Source organism: Nannospalax galili, unplaced genomic scaffold (assembly GCF_000622305.1).
Source record: "Nannospalax galili isolate Female #2095 unplaced genomic scaffold, S.galili_v1.0 scaffold612, whole genome shotgun sequence".
Taxonomy (NCBI): domain Eukaryota; kingdom Metazoa; phylum Chordata; class Mammalia; order Rodentia; family Spalacidae; genus Nannospalax; species Nannospalax galili.
Window position 1 is genome coordinate 3181184 of NW_008333388.1, and position 21339 is coordinate 3202522.

Genomic DNA, 21339 nt, shown 5'->3' on the forward strand with positions numbered 1-21339 from the left:
AGTTTGAGGAAGTGACAGTTCATAGCAAGACTCTGTATTCTAGGCTATATAGTGAAACCCTGTGCTGAAAAACAAAATGCATGCTGGGAATACTTAGAATCAAATGAATGAAACCTTTTCAAAGCACTTTGTTGCCTCTTGTGTTTGTAGAAATCAAACAAATATAGTTGCCATTAGTATTTAAATCAGTATTGCTAGTAAATGATTAGATTTAGATTTATGTATTATTATTGTGTGTATATGATGTGTGTATGTGCGTGTGTATGCCACAGGATGTATGGAGGTCAGAGGACAACTTTGTGGAGTTGGTTCTCTCCTTCCACCTTTTACCTGGGTTTTAAGACTTGAACTCAGGTCAACAGGCTTCATGGCAAGCACTTTTACCTACTGAGCCATTTTGATGGCCCCCAAGTGATTATATTTTGATTTCTAAAACCATGGACTGCACATCTTCAGTGACACATAATGATTGGTTACTTTATCTGCATATATGCAGCCTGTACACTTGTCTTAATTAATGTTCACTTATTTACCACCTCTGTATTTGGAAATAGTCTCCCCAACATCATGAACTTATCTATTGAAACCAGCACAATAGGGGTACCATCTCAGGAGTGAGGTCACACATTCAGAATTTCCACTGGAGAATCTGGACTGAGCAGAGGGAGCTTGTGTTTACCCTCCCTAGCATTTTACCCTAAATCCCACTGCTCTGGGCCCCTTTTCTTATAGAAAGGGAATTTTTTAATTTATTATTTTTATTTTATGTGTATGAGTGTTATGCCTGCATGTATGTATATGTGTATGAGTGTTATACCTGCATGTATGTAAGTGCACCCCTGTCATGCAGTACCCATGGAGGTCAGAAGAGGGCATCAGATCCCCTGGAACTCGAGTTACTGATGGTTGTTAGCCATCATGTGGGTGGTGGGAATCGAACCTGGTTCCTTTGCAAGAGCAGTCAGTGCTCTTAACCACTGAGCTGACTCTCCAGCCTCAGAAAGGGACTTTTAAAGTCCATGCCTCTTCCTGGTCTTCTTCCTGTATCTGCTTTTCTTTAAATTACAGTGTCTTAAACAGCTTTTATTACATTCTCTTTCACAATTTGTCATTTTTTATGAATTGGTGAAATTTGTCATTCTATACCCAGATTGCAGTAAGTTCACCAATTTAGTCTAAAATTGCTTAAGAACTTCCATTCTTAGGGCTGAAGGGATTCAGTTAAGGACGCATACTGCTGTTGCAGAGGACCTGAGTTAGGTTCCCAGCACCTGTGTCAGGTGGCTCACGACCACTTGTAACTCAAGCTCCAGGAGATATGACTGCCCTCTTCTGGCTTCCACAAGTACCTACACTCACATGTACATACCCACACACACAATTAAAAAAAATCTTAAAAAATTTTTTTAAAAGAGTTTTGACTCTTAACCTTTCTCTCTGGATCATTCTGAGAATATTTGTTAACAATGACCACCACAGATTCCAACTTTTCTACTCTCTGAAATGCCCTAGTCACGAGTTACTGCCCTGGCTGCCAGCATGGATATTTCATCCTCCCAACATGTGTCTAAGTAGGAACAGAAGGATGGGAATTCTCCCATGTCCCACTTGCTGTTGTTGAAATGTTCTGAAAAAGTCTACATATCAAGGTATTTTTTGTACTTAGAAGGCACTTAAAAAAAAACAAACACTTTTTAAAGATCAATTTTCAGTTGAATTTTCAGTTTGGAAAATATGGTCATTATATTACAATTGATTTTTTTTTATAACATTTGCTGGCTTTCTAGTAATTAAAATGTTCAGCTGCCATTTGCCACATGGGAAAAATCTGTGCTAAGCAAAATTTAGAAATTGCACTAATTTTAGAAACAAATGGAATTTGGGAGCTAAAGTTAGTGCCCTGTAACCTTCTGGGGAGTCCTTTTCCAGCTGAGTTGGGCCTCTTTGTATGTAAATTAAGGAGCTTTCTTAGGCATCCCAGGCTGGCCTTGAAGGCGCTATAGAATCAAGGACAGTCATGAACTTCTGATCCTCCTGTCTCCACCTTCTGAGTGCTGAGATTATAGGCATATACCACCACCATGCCCTTTATGCAATGGTGGAAATCAAACTCAGGGCTTCAAGCATTCTAGGTAAGCATTCTATCAACTGAGCTATATCCCTAGCCCCACTAAGTTCTAAAGATTTATTTTTTGTTTGTTCATGTGTGTGTGTGTGTGTGTGTGTCTATGTTCACACATGTGTGTGCAGGTCCTCTTGGAGTTCAGACGAGAGCACTGGATTCCTTGGACCTGGAGTTATAGGTGGTTGTGAGCTGTCCGGTATAGGTGCTAGGATCCAAACTCTGGTCCTCATGATTGAGTAGCAAGTGCTCTTATCCATTGAACCATCTCTCCAGCCCCTCACTAAGTTAAGAAGCTTGTACTTGCTGGTCTCCAGAGTCTTTCCAACCCTGCAGGGTCTAGGCCTGTGCAGAGATCACCATCCCTTAGCATACCTTTAATGACCCTGCATCATAGTCAACCCAGGCCAGCATGGCTGGTGCTTGTGACTTTGTCCTTCCACCTCAGGCAGAAGAGCTGTCTGTCAAGCTGGACCCCTACATCAGGACCCAGAGGAGACACTGGGATAGAGAACCAGCTGAGACTAGAATGTGGCCCTTGATCAAGTATGTGGAAGTGATTCTTCCCAAATCTGCGCTGCTTCCTGAAGGGGTTGTGCTGGTGGACATTCCTGGCACAGGCGACTTCAACAGCAAGAGGGACGAGATGTGGAAGAAGGTGATTCTCTCCCACAGGACTTCATTCCTGCTTCCTTCTGCTCTTCCACCCTTTCAAAGTAGATACTCTCAACTTAAGAAATTTTATGAGTTTGTTGGAATTAAATTCTTTTACTTTCTATGTTCCAGCATTGATCAGGGCAATGGCTATATATGGTGACCACAGAAATTGGCAAGGAGGAATTACAGGGTAGATCTGGTAGCTGGGACAAGGGTGTGAGATGTATGAGGAGGGCCAGCAATAATAGGGCCTATGGGAAAGCAAGAAAACCAGGGCAGAAAGGTATAGGGAGGCTATGAGCATCAAGGAGGCTGTATTAGTTACTTTTCTGTTGTTGTGATAGAATACCCTGACAAAAAGCAACTTAAGGGAGAAAGGGTTTATTTTGGCTCACAGTTCCAGAGGGGATACAACCCATCGTGATGGAGAAGGAATGGCAGCAGAATCATGAGGCCAGACTAGCAGTCAGGAAGCAGAGTCATCACTTTTCATCCTCACTCAGGAAGTACAGAGACAGAGAACAGGAAGTGGGGCCAGGCTACAAAACCTCAAAGCCCACCCCTAGTGACTTACTTCCACCAACAAGGCTCTGCGTCCTAAAGGTTCCATAACCTCCCCAAACAGCACCACCAACTGACGATCAAGTGCCCAAACACATGAGCCTATGGAGGACATTTCTTTCAAACCACAACAGACACCAAGGGTCTAAATCACGGAAGCCTATTGCTGAAAAACTGAGAGTCTGCATCTGTATTAACTGCAGGAAACAGAAGCCACTGAACTAGTTGCTTGAGCATTGCTGTAATCTGACAGAACGATGTAAAAGATGAACATTATTTTGTCTCGTGGTTTCAGAGGGTTTGGCCCACCTTAATGGTGAGAGTGTGATGGAGCAGAACAGTTTACCTCTCTAGGTGCCACCTCTCACCTTTTACCACTCCCCAATAATGCTATTGTATTACAAATTCATCAGAGATTGAATTCCATCCATTAGATTGACCTTCATGGTCTGTCTCTGGAGATGTCATCACAGACACCCTCAGAGGTATGCTTTACTAATCTGCTGGGCATTACTTTATCTAATTAAGCTGACAAGCAAAATTAACTTCATATCCGCTGACGCAACGTCAAACAGTGAAAGGATTCCAAAGGGAGGCACTTAGGCATCAGGGCCACTCAGCAGGATCCAAGCAGCTCTTCTCTCTCTCATTCTCACCCTCTCTCTTGTGATCCAGCTTCCCTTTATGCATCTCTCCATAAAGTCCTGCTTCTCTCTTAGCTTTCCCAGCTGTTAAGGTCGACATCATTAAAAAATGGGACCGTAGCCCTACATCTAAGTGACCTTGCAATTCATGGGCCTACAACTGTCTGGTAATAGTCTTTATGTCTTTTAGCTCAAATTTCTAGGAGGAAAAATCTGAGAGATGACTCCAGAGTATGGAGCTAATTTTCTCCAGATCAGGTATCCATCTTCTGACCATCAGCTGTGGCAGAAGGTTGTGGTCTGGATGGAGATCCAACCATTCATCCAGAGGTGTGGGTAGGAGCAATGGAAGGACTGGTACCTCCCAGGAATGAGCTGAATGGGTAGCCCGCAGATGTGCCAACCCCCAGAGCAGAACATTAAGGGATTTGTCCTGCATCTAATGATCACAGGTTGAACTATTTCCTTGAATGTATTTCTTTATTCATTTACAAAACACATACAATGTACTGAGTACCAGGAACACAGAGTATAGCTGATTTATATAGTCGGGAATTACAGTCATCCCTTGGTATACATGAGGGGTTGGGTCCAGGACTCCCTGTGAATAGTAAATGCTCAGATGCTCAAGTCTCTTAGATCAAATGGTAGCATGTTTGCACTTAACCTGTGTATACTCTCCTATAGACTTTGAATCATCCCTCGATGATTTATAGTACCTAATGCAGTCTAAATAGATGTCTTATCATTCAGGAACTAAAAAACAAGAATGTTTTAGTAGAAAACATGATTGGCTGAATCAGTGGTTGTAGCACCCATGGATGTGGAGGACTAGTGCTCTCTCTCCCTCTCTCTCTCTCTCTCTCTCTCTCTCTCTCTCTCTCTGTGTGTGTGTGTGTGTGTGTGTGTGTGTGTGTGTGTGTGAATGCACAGTAGAAGTACAGCCATGCTTTCTGGAGGAGACACCTCAACACCTTACAGTACTTTCTGGTTTCTGCTCCGTATGCGTCTGCAGTGCCTGTGTATTCTGCAGTGCCTGTGTATTCTGCAGTGCCTGTGTATTCTGCAGTGCCTGTGTATTCTGCAGTGCCTGTGTATTTTGCATGCGCCTGTGTTGCTTTCATCTTTGTCTTTTTAAAGCAAAGTGAAACAGAAAGAATCAGGGCATTCCCGTGAGAAGCTTAGAGTTGCAGAGGATAGATACAACCTACAGATGAGTCAATAAATGGTGGGCAGTGATATAGGAGAGACCCAAGGAGCTATGAACTCCAAAGGTAGGCATGACCTGAGGTCATCCTGCTATTTCAATATCTGCGGAACATCTGCTCAACTTTGTGGAAGGTTCTGGCTGGACAATGTCCTTGTGCTTGGCATCTCCTGATCCATGCTAATTAACAAGCCATATCTAGAAAGGAGGGCACAGAGAGGTTGATTTCCATTTTGCAGTGGCTGGGGCTCCAGAGAGGACCCAGATGCTGAGCCTCCACCTTGCAAAGAAAGGGATTGGGAGTAGAACCTCTGAGCACCAGTCCAGGCTCAAGAGCAGTGTGAGCTGAGACCAGAGGGCTGAGGAGCCTGGTAAGGTGGGGAACGTTGGTCTTCCTGAGTGCAAAGGGAAGGGAACGGGGCATGGAGGAGGAAGGCGGAAGACAGCTTACGCAGTCCCCTTTAGCACTGCTGCTCCTGAGTTTGGCTTCCTGGGAAACCTGAAGAACAAGAGAAACTAGGTCATTTGCTAGAGGAGAAAAAAGGCCTGTGGTGGACTGAAGGAACTCTGGAATCAGGAACACAGCGGGAATGCAGGAGAGCACAGCACTGCGGTTGGATGACCCGAGTCAGCACAGAGCAACTAAGTGAACGACTGGATCCCGCTTTTACAATAAAAGCGAAGAAAGTTCAGAGAAGGACAGGAACTTGCCCAAGACCACACAGCTAGTGAGTGACGGAATTTGCAGTGGAGATCAGAGTTCTAAACTAATCAGGGGATCTATCTGCTACCCCCCGCCCCCCTTCATGACCCTTTATCTTCTTTAAGATGAGGTAGTCTCAGTGTCCTTTGCCTTGGTCAGCCAGCTCAGTGACTGGTCATGTGAACTTAAGTTTCAGCTCTGGCAGTGGAACCACCAACCTTGGCTGAGAGTGACAGCTGGACAGGAGCCAGCTCTTTCCCTGGATGGAGCATGGTTGCAGCTAGTTCAGATATACTGGGCAGCTTATCAAAGCCAGCAGATCTGGCTCCCATCGTGCTCCAAGAGGTTGGCTGGAGGAAAAGGCTGGTTCCCGGAGTGCTCTGCCTGGCCTTGCTCCCCTGCATTCCTGAGGTTTCCTGATAGCCTCTCACAGGAAGTGACTGAAGACAGCCCTCTTCCCAGGGAGAACAGAGCTCCAGGACAAGGTTCACTGGCCGCCAGCTTTGCCTTCTCTACAAACCACACCAAATTCAGATGTCCTTGTTCTGCCAGTTAGATGCCATCTTTGGGTACTGTCACCTAACCTTTTGAGACCCATTTTCATCTTGGGGAGGGACAGAGGCAGGGTTGGCAGAGTGCTGTTCCATACTGACTCTGGGGTCCAGTTGGGTTTACTTTTAAAAAAATATTTATTATTTTTATTTTATGTGCATGAGTGTATTGCCTGCATGTAGGTAGGTGCACCCATGTTGTACAATGCCCACAGAGCTCAAAAGAAGGTGTTGGATTCCCTGGAACTGGAATTAAGGATGGTTGTTAGCTTCCATGTGGTGTTGGGAATCGTCCTCTGCGAGCACAGCCAGGGCTCTTAACAACTGAGCCATCTCTCCAGTCCCCGAGTTGGGCTTGTTTTATAGATTTGATTTTATGTGTCTTCCACTGCTCTAACTACACCAGATCCTGAAAGTCAGGAGCTTGGTGTGGGGATAACATTTGAGCATTTCCCCCATTAGTAGTGCTTGCTTGTGGAGCGCCCATCACTTACCAGGAAGACAAGAATGAAAGACAGCCTGTCCTTGAGGCGCTCCCAGCCTGCTGGACTTCAGTCTTCCTTACCAGTGGACTCAAAGTCCACTGTGATCGCTGAAGAGCCCCAAGCATCTCTGAGTTGATTATAACTTGGGAACCAGGGGCCAGCAATTATTTCGATATTCATATCTAAATATAAGTCCATTTCAAATAGATGAGGATCAGGGTCTAACACTGTATAGCTCTGGGTATCTAGCTCTGACCTGTTTTCTTCTCCATAGTCCAAGGGCTTTGTCTAATTCATGAGATGTATGCTTTTAAAGTCATGAGCTATGGAGTCAAAAGTCTCCAGGGACAGAGAGAACGTAGGGGAGCATTGATCAGACAACGCCAAGTCTTCCCCCTTAGCCAGAGCAGCTCTGGGTTTAAAAGTCAAGTGTTTACCCTGGGATTCTTCCTAAGGCATTTACTATGCACTAGAGACTGAGCCGGGGAAGGTGCTGGGGCTCTCTTTTCGTAAAGGAGACAGAGCAAGGGGTGGGAGAGGTGCACATGGGGCTTCAGGGGGCAAGTTGGGGAATCTGCTCTCCGCCACAAATTCTGCCACTCACCAGCTGTGTGGCCTTGGGCAAAACTAATTTGAAACTTACTGTTATAAATCAAGATCTCTCACTCTCATGCCATTTGGGGCTAGAGAATTCTTTGTTATAGGAAGCTGTCCTGGGCACTGTAGGGTCTTTAGCTGTTATCCAACAGCACCCCAAGTTGTATAACAATTAAAAACATCTTCAGAGGAACTGGAGAGATGGCTCAGCAGTTAAGAACACTTGTTGCTCTTTCAGAGAACCCGAGTTTGGCTCACAGCACCCACACTGGGTGGCTCACGACTACCTGTAACTCCAGGTTCAGGGGATCCAATACCATCTTCTGGCCTCTGCAGGCATCCATGCATACATGGCGTGCACGTGCATGCACACACACACATACACATAAATAAAAAATAAAAATAAATCTTAAAAACATATCTTCAGATATTACCGAATAACCTGTGGGGTACAAAATCTGCTTTAGTTAAAACATCTGATATGAAGCAAAATAATGATTTAATTATCAAGTCATAAACCAGTCACACCTTTATATGCAAAGTACTGTCTTAAAGGATTATGGATCAACTTGATCCAGAGTTGGACTAGCATTTCATTTATGTGGAGATAAGAGAAACAGGACAGTGACAGAAGTGTCATAAGAGCGTGCACAATCGGCACACAGAAGCTGCATATTTCAAAAGCAAGTTTGATGCTGTTAATAATGTCATGTTCATTAGCCTTTGCAACTTGAAATTACAGAGGATCTCATTCCCTGCTACAGTGATTGCTAAGCATGTAGGGACAGTCAAACATCAAAATGATGCCGCAAGGTGACAGCTTTGAGGTTATAGGTGACCAAAGGTAGTTCTGGAAAACCTGTTACTTTCCCATTTAGATACGAATAAGTGAGATGATCCAAGTGCCTGAAAGATCTCAGCCTGGAGGACTGACTTCTAGAACTCTATCAGTCCTGCCACAGGCAGCTGGGAGGTTCTGGTGGGTCAAATCCTGAGATTGAGGTGCTGTGGTCTCCAAGACGCAAGGCACAGAGAGCACTTTCCCTTCTCTTTAGGTGATAGATCACTGTCCTGCACAGTCTGAGAGGCACTGTGGTAGGGAGTCGAAGTGTGTAGGATAACCAAGAGAGGTGGCTGCCAGTCTGCAGTGGTCCTGAGCAGAGCCTTCAGTGATTCATGGAGCTAAACAGAGTATGTGACAAGTACAAAAGCCTCAAGAGTTAAGCATCAAGTACATGTGAGGGCCTGTGAGCTGTTCTGACCAGTGCCGAGAGAGCAGTGGGAACCCTGAGTAAGTTGCAGGACTGGAGGAAGCAGAGTGACAGTGGTCCATCACTGAATCGCATCCTCCGTAGCCAACTTACTGTCTGTGTTCTGACACTTACTGTGGGCATGTTCCGCAGACCATTGACAAGTGCTCTGTGATCTGGGTGATCTGCGACATAGAGCGGGTTTCTGGGGGGAGAACCCATGAAGACCTTTTGAATGAGAGCATCAAAGCCTGTCAGCGTGGCTTCTGCAGAGATGTTGCCCTGGTGATCACCAAGACGGACAAACTCCACCTTGCAGAATATCTAAGGTATGGTACTGAGCTTGCAAGGATGTGGGTCACCCACCTTGGGGGCTTTCCTCCCTGGGTTCTGATTATGATAACAAACATGACTTCATCTCAGGCTTCAGGAAGTGACTGTTGGGAATGAAGGAGAAGTCTGGGTGATTCTTTGAGATGTCAGGATGCGTGGACAGGTTGTCTCAGGAGTCTGAGTCACATGGTACCTCTTGGAGAGCAGCTGCTCAGTGCCACACCACTGTCCTCCTACAGAGCTCTAAGGAGTCATTTACATGCCTACTATGCAAATAGTGCCTCCTATACCCAGAGATATGGAAGGATAGATATCTGTCCTAGTTAGCTTTCTATTGCTGTGACAAAAATACTGACCAAAACCAACTTTGGGGAGGGCAGGGTTTATTTGGCTTACAGCCCACAGACATGGCACAGGCCAATCCAGTGGAGGAAATTCCTCAATTGAGGTTCTCTACACCCAGGTGCGTCAAGTGGACAACTCAAGCTATCCAGCACAATAGATGTCTCACAGCTAGGAGGAACATTTTATAAAACTACCCAGCCTGTTGTAGCTCTCAAGTGTTGGGTTTTGTTTCAGAATTGTTTAAAGATTTTTAACCCATCTGGAAAAGGTTCTCAAACTTGAGGATTTGGGCCCAAAGTAAAAGCCAAGAGTTTTTAGAGTGCCAGTCTAAGACTAATGACTAAGAATGAAAGGTGAAGATTAGGGAGCTTGGGTTGGAGAGCTTGGTGGATGTTAATAGGTGTGTTGGTTTCCATGTAGATCTTTGTCCCCCAATAACTCGCATGGAACTTATATCCCATATTGGGACATGTCTGAGAGTGAAAAGGGACCAGCAGAGCAGGCATGAACAGGGCTCAGCTGGGCACACAGCCTGAGGTCACAGGATACGACAATGTCAATGTCATTAGCAATTCTCTGCTCTCTGTCATTGCTCCCAGGCTCACACCAAACTCAGGTATGACTGCTGACTTCAGGAATGTATTTTCTCTCATGGTCTGGGTCAGAATTTCAGTCATTCCCTCTTCCCCCTGCAGTTTCTCCTTGCCCCATTCCCTACCACATAATAATACCTCAGGCTCACCCTTTCTGACACTAACACTGAAGCCAAGCATCACTAAATCTGCTAGGGGCTGAGGATTGCCTCATCTCTGAGCCCACTGCCTAGAAGAGGGGTAAAGGTTGTATGAGACCGTTGAGCTAACTGCTGTGGGGACTGAGGCCTTCAAGAGGCCTGCCTTCTAATGAGACAGGGAGTGACATTGCAGGAAATTTCTAGAGTACAAAATACGGCTTGCCATCAAGAAAAAAACCTCCTCATTTTAAAATGAATACTGGAAGTAGATCAGAGAGGAGAGAGAGAGAGAGAGAGAGAGAGAGAGAGAGAGAGAGAGAAGAGAAGAGAAGAGAAGAGAGTGAGAGAATGTGTGTGCATTGAGTCAAAGAAGAGCTTATACAGAGGGCCAGGGCAATATCTGGCTATGCTGCTTTTTAAAGGAAAAGTTCGATATTTGTTAAGACACAAAATAAAAGTCCAGGGACTAGAGAGATGGCTCAGTGGTTAAGAGGACTGGCTGCTCTTGCAGAGGACCTGGGTTTGATTCCAGAACCCATGTGGGCTAATAACCATCCATAACTCCATTTCCAAGGGATCTGACACCCTCTTCTAACCTCCATGGGCATTGCACAACATGGGTGCACTTACCTACATGCAGGCAATATGCTCATACACATAAAGTAAAAATAATAAATAAAATATTTAAAAATTAAAAGCAGGAATGATGACTTTTTTTCTTTTCATTTCAGGGAAAGAAAGATGGGAAATGTAAGTATGAACCAGTTGTTTTAAAAAAAGATTTATTTTTGTTTGAATTTATGTGTAAGTATGTGCACATGAGTGCAGGTACCCATGGAGGCCAGAAGGGGACATAGGACCCCTGGATCTGGAGTTTCAGGCAGTTGTGAGTCCCCCAATATGGGCACTGGGAACCAAATTTGGGTCCTCTGCAAGAACAGCCAGGGCTCTTAACTTCTGAGCCATTTCTGTAGGCCCTGGACCAGTAACTTTTAAATAATGCCTTTTGTGATTATATAACCCTAATATATGCATACTTGATTTTCTGGGTCCGATGTGGCCTGCTAAAATGATGTGTACCTACCATTTCATCACTACTGACAACCCGGGCCTCTTTGTCTACTTTTATTTTCTTTCTCAATCTAGCAAGCCATTCAAAGTCAGCGAGAGGCTGTTTTGCAAAGAAATGAAATAATTAAACTACAAAGGAATAGAATTCTTAAGGAAAAACTGAAGGTGAGCTTGTGGATTTTGCTGTGTGTTTTTCTGCTCCTCAGGCTCCAGATGTTGAGAAACAGATGTGTATTTGATTTTCTGTGGTAGCAAGGGTAAAAGCTTTGGAGTAGACAATTTTGACTTAATTCTGTCCTACTGCATGTTATCTCTGTGACCTTAAATAGGTGACATTACCATTCTGAACCTCTACTTTTTCATCTGTAAAATGGGGAGCTAGTGATATGTCCACCATGATTGCTGGGAAGATTAAATGAGAATGCTATTTACTGAGAAAAATGCTCAGGTAAATCAGGTTTTGCTAAGTACATTGTGAGGAATGCTTCCTTGAGAGGAGTCATGGTGGGCTGCGGGAACAAGTGTCCAAGTTCCCTTGGCAGTAGGGGAAGTGATCCTTGGAAAAGATTTTGAGGGAAGTTCATCTTCTTGGGCAGAATTTAAAAACAATATCACTGTAGGCTGGGGGAGATGGCTCAGTGGGTAAAATGCTTGCTTTGTAAGCATGAGGGCAGGAATTTAGATTCCCAGCACCCATGGAAAAGTCAGGTGTAATGGTATGTCTCTGTGACTCCAGGGATGAGGTTGGAGACTGGCATATTCCAATCTAACTGAAATGGCAATCTCCAGGTTCAGCGAGAGACTGTCTCAAAAAAGAAGATATAGAGCAACGAAAGAGAATACTTTGATGTTGACCTCTGGCCTCCACATATGTATGTCTCACACACACACACACACGCACACACACACACACCAATAGTCTTTAGTGATAAGAAGCAGGGGAAGGAGTTGTCGGGGCAGAGGTAAGAATATGATGGAAACAGGAAGCCATGTTTGGCAAACTTTATATAATAAGGCTCAAGTTGCATTAATTGTTCCGTGGGAATCTTAGTGTTTTCTTAAATTAATTTTACTATTTTGTCAATAAAATAGTACAAACATAAACTTATCCTAATAGTCTCATAAATATATAGTTCCCTATAAAGTAGAAACGTACTTGAAGATGAAATGTAAACAAAATTGCTAAGTGCTGTGTCAGAGTACCTGCACTGCAATAGATGTTATGAATTTGCCCAAACTAAATCTTCAGTTCTGGTTTCAATGGTAAAAACATGTGGCTTTTGTCCAGTTTAGTCAATAGCTTTCTGTACATTGACATCCATAATATTGAAACAGAAAGTATGTGCTGTACTATGTAGAACTGAAAATATCAATGCTTTTGCTACAAGTCCAGGATGATCAGGCCTCATGCATAAGCCAGAGTCTTCTACAAAGTAATTGAGTGCCAGTTTTCATGAGGTGATAACTCAGTAAAGCTGTTCTTAATGTCTGGAATTGCTGTTGCTAGCATTAAGGAAATATGCATTTTATGGAGACCTAATCATATTATTTCTGAAACTGGAAACGTATTATTTCAGTGTTCAATTCACAACTATGTTTATTGTTAATAAATGTGGAGAATTGGTTTGTATGAACTGGGGTCTGGGCAGCAGCATGCCAGTCTGCAGAGTTGCTGCAGATCTCGCTGTTGGAATGTAAGTTGTTTTGAGTCTGCAACCCATACCTCCAATGGCTTCACTGATTCACAAATTCTCCAACCAGTTTATTTATTTGAACAGTTGTGAAACTTTCATTTGTGCTCCATGCTTTTGTGTGAAGCAAATTTGATTTCATTTAATTTTAATTTTTATTTATTTATTTATTTATTTATTTATTTATTTATTTATTTAATTTTTGGCCTTTTTGAGACAGGGTCTCCCTGTAGCCCCAGCTGGCCTGAAACTCACTATGTAGACCAGGCTGGCCTTGATCTCGCAGAGATCTGCCTGCCTCTGCCTCCAGAGTGTTGGGATTAAAGGCATGTGCCACCACGCCCAGCCACAAATTAATTTTAATCACAGAAAATACTAAGCTAAAGTTGGTAATCATTATGTCATTATGGGCCAATGAGTTTTTTAGTTATAAATGAAAATTAGAAAAAGTTAGGAAGAAATCTCTAGAGAAATGAGACAAAGGACTAGGAAGGTGTCAGGAGAGGGTGAGATCAGAGACGGTTGAGAAGAGAATCAGGAAGAGTGTGCACAGCAGTTTCAAAGCTGCAGAGAAGCTTTGGGGACAAGTTTGAAGATCTTCTATGAACATTCTCCAGTGGAAAGGCCATATGTAAAACAGGGCTACAGTGCATCTTGCCAGCTCTTTTTTCTAGAAGCTAGGCCTCCAAGAGGAGAGGAGAGGAGGGCTGGACGCACACATGCGTACATGCACGCACACATGCGCACACACAGACACACATATACACACACACTATTGTACACAGATTTCCCTCCCGCTGTGGGTACTTTGTGAAAGTGTTCAACTCTCTTCATCCTCTCTCTAAACCTTTTGTGACTCACCACACATCTTGGTCTAATTTGGCTTCTATGATGAAAACACAGGTAGAAACAACAGACATTTACTTCTCACTTTCTGAAGGCTAGGAAGTCCAAGATCACGGGGCTGGCATGTTTGGTGTCACAGAGTGATAGCCATTGTCTCTGTGACCTCACATGAAGGAAAGGGTGTGGGCTTTCTGGATCTTCTTATAAGGACATTAATCCTATTGATAAGGGCTCCACCCTCTAACCTAACCACTTCACAACCATTCCACTTCCTAAAATACCACTTTGGAGTCTAGGATTTCAACATATGGATTTTTTTCCCCACTAATATCAAATGTATATCATGTTGGTTTCCAGGTCTTTCCGTGTGAACAAAAATAAAATTTCCTTTCAGTGCTAAATTGGAAACATAATCTTTAAAAAAAATTATCTATTTATTTTATGTGTATGAGTGTTTTGCCTACATGTATGTAAGTGCATGATTGACCTATTCTGCTCTATGTGCCTCTCTTACTTCAGAGAAAACTGCCAGCTGACTCCAGGGTTCTGGAAACCTCGGATCTGGTGTGCACAGTCAGCGCCCAGGAGTATTGGCAGCAGGCCGTTCTCACCGAGGAAGAAACTGGTAACTTCTGCTTCTCGTCTCAGTCACTAACGTTCTCAAGGCTAAGCTTGGCGTGCTGAGCATCCTACTCTAGAATTTTCTATGCCATAGGAAAGCTTTTTTTCCCCCAGCCTGCTAGTTTCCCTACCTTTTAGCACATGCATATGTACATGTGAATACATGTATGTGGATATACACATATACAATTTTTAAATTTTTGTCTTTCCTGCATTGTTCTGTGCCTAAGGCCAAATTTTACTTCCTCTTTCTCTCCTCCAAATTTGATCAGGAGCTGGCAAAGGTAAAGGCACTGTTTGACTTGCGATTCCTCATCTACCCATTGGGCATAGTTTATGAATGTGTGGAGGTGTGACTCTTTCTTCATAAGGAGGAGCTAATGCTCATTCATGCTAAAAAAAAATGAAAGGGAAAGCTGGACTTGGATGGTGTTGACTGTGGGCATATTTGAAAATTAGAAACCCTTGACCCATGTGCCCCCAAGGGTTCTGTAATAACTTGGTGAGGATCCAAGCTGAGTTTCAATCTGAGCCTGAGAGGGCTAATATCATGCACACATTTAATAGATGTGTACAAATGTGAATGGAGGTTAAGGAGCAGAGGTGTGACATGTTCCCCAAATCAGGAGAACTGCTTGAACAACACGTGTGTATGAGGAATAATACAGAGGACCAAAGAGCTGGGATTCTAAAACAACATTTTCTTCTCAGTACCTCTGTCCAGGCAAAATGTTATTCCTCTCTCTTTTACCTAAATGTTATGATTTTAATTCTTTTATAATCTTTTTGCCCTCTTTTCTCACTTGCTCTGCAGGCAAGAACAAACCCAAAGGAAAGTGTTCGCCCCTTTAGTCAGCCTGCACTTTTCTATTTTGTTAAATAGAGAATGAGATTAATTTTCAGCATTGGTGACGTGCGGCCCATTGCTGTTGACCTTAACGTTAGGAAATGTCCTCAGGTTGCTGGTTCAGTTGGCAGCCATCCCACACCAGATCTCAGCAGTAGCTGGTTCACACCGCCAGCCTGCGCTTTCTATTTTTATGATTTCTATTGTTTAAGTGTCTGGTCTTTTTACATTGTGCTGCTTGTGACTTCCAGAAATCCCCAAGTTAAGAGAATATATTCGGAAAAGGCTCTTGGACAAGAAGAGGAGACTGGTGACCAAGTTCGTCACTGAAGCCTTTGGCCTGTTGCTCCTCACAGACAGTTTCAACTCAACAGAAAACTTGCTGGTAAGAAAGACCCCAAGATTGTCTGTTCTCTCCCTCTTCACCCGTCAGGGCATTCCCTTGATCACACTAGCAAATTAACATATGATTCTTTTTCTTTTTCTATCAATAGAAGATACAAAGCCATGAAAGTCTAAGAGGATAAAAAAAGATAGCAAAAGTATTAGAATCAGAACATTTAGGTAAAAGAGTAAGGGATATTATTTTACCTGATGGAGGTACTGAGAAGAAAATGTCCAAAGAGTTGGACATGATACTCAGCATCCTCTTGAGACAAAACGTGTTTAAATGATGCCTGAGAGAGCTGGTTTTCTTCTAGTGGGCTACTGACAATCCTTGGTGAATTGGAGAAGCAGGTCTATCCTACAATCTTAGACAATGTCCATCTGTCATGGATTTCCTCTGTGCTTGGGCTATCTCAGAATCTCAGAGCAGTGCTATATTCATCAATTTTCTACTACCCAAGAGCCTTATGTGGATCAGCTAGGCTCTGTGTCCAAAGATTCCACAACCTCTCTGGGCAGTGCCACCAGCTGGGGATGAGCAGTTCAAAACGTGAGCCTATGGGGACATTTCCCATTCAAACTGTCAAAGGTGATGTGATGAGAGGAAACTGGAGTGGAAGAGTTTCAGCAAAAACTTGAGACTACAGGCCTTTTGAATGTCCAGTTAAACACGTTTTGACATAAAAATGGACAGATGACTTTTTATTTATTTTTTACCCGAATAGAAGAAGGCTAAGCTGCTCAAGTAGAGGTTTGGGAGACTTGTAAGAAAGGCTCTGGGAGAGGTCATGAGGCTCCTGGAATGGAGAAAGTAGGGCAGAGCCTGATGGGTCGCAAGAGGCAGGGACCAGAGACTCAAGCTTCATGTGAAAATAAGCAAGTCAGCTAGTTGGCCAAATGTCTGCACCTGAAGACTCGGTAAGAGAATGTAGAATCGTATCGACGCTTTAAAAATCCCACTTCTTCGACTTTGCTTTGGCTTAGTTGCACCAGACAAAAACAAAACGAAACTCCTGGAACCTGAGATTTTTCTGACTTGACTCTTGTCTTTTGAAAGAGCTGGGGAAGGGTTTGATCTTCCAACTTCCTGGAAAAGTTCTTCAGGGTGAAATTTGCGTTTATGCCTAACACTAGATTGCTTTTGGAAGTGCTGATGGAAAATGAATTATATGTGGTGCTGTGTGTGGTTGGTTTATTTTATAAACACAAGGACAACATATTTTGGAAGCAAACCAGAAAGTGTCTGTCTCTGCTCTACTTAGCCAAACGCAGAGGTACAGCCCCCCCCCCCCCGCCCCGGCCTCCAAACTTAAGCCATAGGAGACGCAGGGAAGGGAGAAGGGGGCTGATGAGACTGTCATGGATGGAAGTCTGATGGAACTGCAGACACTTTCCTCAGAATTCCTTGGCTTCTGATATTGGGCTTAGTTCTTCGATGGAAAGTTGGAAAACAAGAGTTTTGTCAGTGCCTTTGAATTCTGAAAAAATCAACCCTAAAATGTGTGTATTTCATCTTTTTTTTTCAAGATTGTGTTTCTAACAGAAAGTTTAGATTTTGGGGGTGGTTAGTGATTTTAAATGAACAGTCATCTTTTTTAATAAAAAATTTTCATTGAATTCTTGTGAATGTCAAAATATGTGTTTTGATCGTATTTAGACATTTTCCCTTATCTGCACTCCTTTATTACCTCTTGCCTTATTTCATGCATCTGTTATATATATTAAGGCCTATCAAATCAAATCTGTGTCCCCAGTCACTAGTTTTAAGAATCAACAGGAAGTGTCGACTGAGCCCTGTGTTTGTTCCAGTTTTCCTTTTCTTACTGTTTTTCCTTAAATATATATATCTAGATCTTAACAATAGGGTGCATTCTGGGAAACGCATCATTAGCAGACTTCACTGTTGTGTGATCCTCACAGAGTTTATTTTGACAACAGAGGGCGCAGCATCGACACCTAGGCTACGTCATTACCATCCTGTTATGTCACCGGCACACAGCAGTCTATTGCTAACTGAAACGCCAAAGGTGGTTCCACAATGCACATCTGTGTATATTGTTTCCCATGACTCGACTGTGTTCTGTGAAGCAGGGACCATGACTTTATTTCTTTGGTCCTGTGGCTTTGCTATTCAAAGTGTGACTGAGGGTCCAGAAGATCAGCTCACCTAGGTACTGGCGAGGCATATAGAACCCCAAAGTCAAAAACCATTAAATGTTTGGCAAATCAGATGTCATTAAGAAAAATTTGTCTTTCTTTTTTTAACTTTTTTCTTACATTTTATATTAGCACATAGTAATTATGCACACTAATAGCTTTCATTATAAGATTTTCACACGTATAAAATGTATTTTGATCCTATTCACCCAGTTGCTCTTTACTGCCTTTCTCCCACTGATGCCCTGCAAAGTTTATTTCCATAACAATTGCATTGTTATTTGGTGAGTGAGAGGGAAAGAAACCAGAATACGGAGTTATTTGGGTAGTTACTCCCCAAATAGCCTGATGGATTTTATGCCCAATAAGTTGCAGTAGGCATTAAACATTAAAAAATTTTAATTTTATTTATTATTTTTATTTTATGTGTATGAGTGTACTGCCTGCGTGTATGTGAGTGCACCTGTGCTTATGTTGCGGAGGTCAGAAGAGGGCGTCGGATTCCCCTGGAACTGGAGTTAAGGACAGTTCATAGCTGCTATGTGGGTGCTGGGAATCGAACCCGGGTCCTCTGCAAGGGCAGTCAGTGCTCTTAACTGCTGAGCTGTCTCTCCAGCCCTGGCATTAAACATTTTAAATTTTATTTGTATTTTTTTTATGTGTATGCCTGTTTTGCTGCATGTACATAAATGCACCACATGTGTGCAATGTCCAGAAGCGGGCGTTGATTCCCCTGAACTAGAGTTATGGACAAGTGTGACCCACCATGTGGGTGCTGGGAACTGAACCTGGGTTCCCTACAAGAGCAGCCAGTGCTCTTAACCTCTGAGCCATCTCTCTAGTTCCTGCAATAGGCATTTTTGTTCCTAGTTTCTATCCTAAGAAACTCAAGGTGGTTTGTGACCAAGGTGCTCTCTGTGGACAGTAAAGAGTAGCTAACTCCAGGTGAATTGCACACCAAAGCTTGCGCTAGTGCCAGGTTTCTTTCATGGGCACAAAGTTTAAGGAGATGGTACCTTGAGAGAATCTGATGCTCCCTGTGGCCTGTTTCCCTAGAATGAGCACTTGAATGCCAGTGGCCTGCGGCGATTTGTAGAGGAAAGGGCAGAGCTGTTGGAGAAGGGTATTGAGCAGTGCTTTGCCCACATGGAGCGGCCTCTGCAGGAAGGGGTCCAGGTGGCCAGGGCTTCCTACCGACGCATCCTGAGCACATGCCTGGTGGTGAGTAGCCCTCTTCAGGGAAAGCCTGTGCTATTCACCAAGGCCAGCTTGATCTTCAAATGCCTTTCTCATTATCCCCTTATTTCCTATAAAGTGTTAGAAGAAAGTTGGGTGTGGGGGCTCGCACTCAGAGAGATTGCTATGAGTTTCAGGCTAGCCTGGGCTCTGAGGTGAGTTCCAGGCCAGTCTGGCAGACTGAATAAAACAAACAAAAGAGCAAGGACAACAGGGAAAGATTGAAGATTTCATGTAGAAAAGTCATGAACTGGAAACTGCTCACCTGTGCCTTGTGGGGAGACGTAAGTGTCTGATTAAACAAAGATGTCTGGAATTCAGAGTCCGAGTGTCAGTTCCACTACATGGCTACTTTGGAGCCCTGGGCAAGGCACAAACCATTTAAAGCCTTAAGCCATGTAGAGACTTCAATGCCCTTGAAGTCAGAAGAGGGTATGTAAGCCCCTGGAACTGGAGGTCCAGATGGTTGTTAGCCACCATGTGGTGCTGGGAATCAAACCCAGGCCCTCTGCAAGAGCAGCCAGAACTCTTAACCACTGAGTCATTTCTCTGGCCCTCTGTGTGTTTTGCGTAAGAGCTTGTTTCCATGTCTAGATTGGTAGTATGTCTATGGACTGCAGTTGAACAACAGGGATGTCAGAGGTGTAAGACAAAGAGCAAACGCTAATATATAATATTATGCACACTATATGCATCAGATCCCCTGGGGTTGGAGTAATAGGCAATTGTGAGCTGCCTGACAAGGATGCTGGGAACTGAGCTCCAATCCCTTTTAAGAGCAGCAAGTATCTTTAACCCCCGAGCCATCTCTCCAGTTTGATTAAGGCTTCTTTTTAAAAAATATTTTATTTATTATTTTTATTTTATGTGTATGAGTGTATTGCTTGCATGTTTGTAAGTGCACCCCTATTGTAAATACCTGTGGAGGTTAGAAGATTGCACTGGATCCCCTGGAACTGGAGTTACGGACATTTGTTAGCTGCCATATGGGTAATGGGACTTGTACCCAAGACCTCTACAAGAGCAGTCAGCGCTCTTAACTGCTGAGCCATCTCTCCAGCCCCCTGATTAAGGCCTCTTACAGCTCTAACTATATAATATTTTCCTCTCTTATTTCTGAATTTATTTCCCTGGGAAAGATATCAAAGTTATATAAATCAAATTATGTTTCATTAAATATTTAACAAAATGTGTATAAAATCTGGATTCCCTTCAGGAAATCTAAAACATAGACTTACTGTCAGGTCATAGTACATTTTCATTCATTCACAATTGCTAATTTACAGCCAGCTGTCAATCATAACTTGAGTCATTGACATGGAGAACATAAGGATGGGCGAAACATTGGGCCCCATCTCAACAAGCTGATGTTCTAGCAATAGATAGAGACCAAAAAGTGATGACATTAACAAATTAAAAATTGTCTGCAAAGGTTTACCGTTACTTTTCTCATTGCTGTGACAAAATCTATAGAAAAGCAATGTAAGGAAGAAGGGTTTCTTTTGGCCCACAGTGTGAGGCTGCAGTCCATCGTGGCAGGGAAGATGTGGCAGCAGAAGTATGAGGCAGCTCATCACAGTGTGTCCTCGGTCAGGAAGCAGAGAGATGAATGCTGGTGTTTCACTCGCTCTCTCTTTTGTATTCACCTGGAACCCCAGCCCACGGAGGGTGCTGCCCACATTTAGAGTTGATCTTCCCACCTCAATTTACTTAATCTAGAAACGTCCTCACAGACATGCTCAGTTTTATATCCTAAGAGATTTTTTTTTTTATCTTATCAAATTGACAATACTAACCGTCACCAAAAGGTTGTGATTAACAAGAGCCCCAGGCATTTTGGAAGCCCAGGGCAGGGGCTCCCAGGCAACCTGGAGACCTGGATGAGATTGATCTATGCTCTCTGGTTAAATAGCATATTTAAAGACCATGTTGTATCTCCATCCACTCTGTGATTCTTCGTAATGGCCTTTGGCCAATGAAAATGAAGTTTGATCTCATGACTTTCTAGTTAATTCCTACTAACTTGCTAATTTGTTGTTTAATTGTCTAGAGAAGTAAAGGAAATCAAGGTTTTCATCAGACCCTGAAAGCTGTTTGCCTTAAAAATGGTGTCTACGCCTCCAGGACTTTGGCTAGGATTGACCTGAATGAAGCCATCTCCCAGCCTATCTATGACCAGATCGACCCTGTGTTTGGAGGCATTTTTAGGTAAAGAACCTTTCATTTGGCTCCTTTGTGAACAAACATCTGTGGGACATCAAGCCAGAGTCTCAGATTTAGAATTTATTTTTTGCA

General features: G+C 43.3%; 1 protein-coding gene across 1 annotated transcript in view; it reads left to right on the forward strand.

Moving 5' to 3' along the window:
* Positions 1-21339, forward strand: part of Nuggc (nuclear GTPase, germinal center associated) — a 50042-nt gene that overhangs the window by 18155 nt on the left and 10548 nt on the right. The window contains exons 7-14 of the mRNA XM_008828137.2: positions 2571-2780; positions 8931-9106; positions 10920-10938; positions 11335-11424; positions 14316-14421; positions 15516-15649; positions 18865-19029; positions 21095-21252. Of these exons, the coding sequence (XP_008826359.1) occupies positions 2571-2780; positions 8931-9106; positions 10920-10938; positions 11335-11424; positions 14316-14421; positions 15516-15649; positions 18865-19029; positions 21095-21252 (1058 nt within the window). The remainder of the gene's footprint in view (positions 1-2570; positions 2781-8930; positions 9107-10919; positions 10939-11334; positions 11425-14315; positions 14422-15515; positions 15650-18864; positions 19030-21094; positions 21253-21339) is intronic.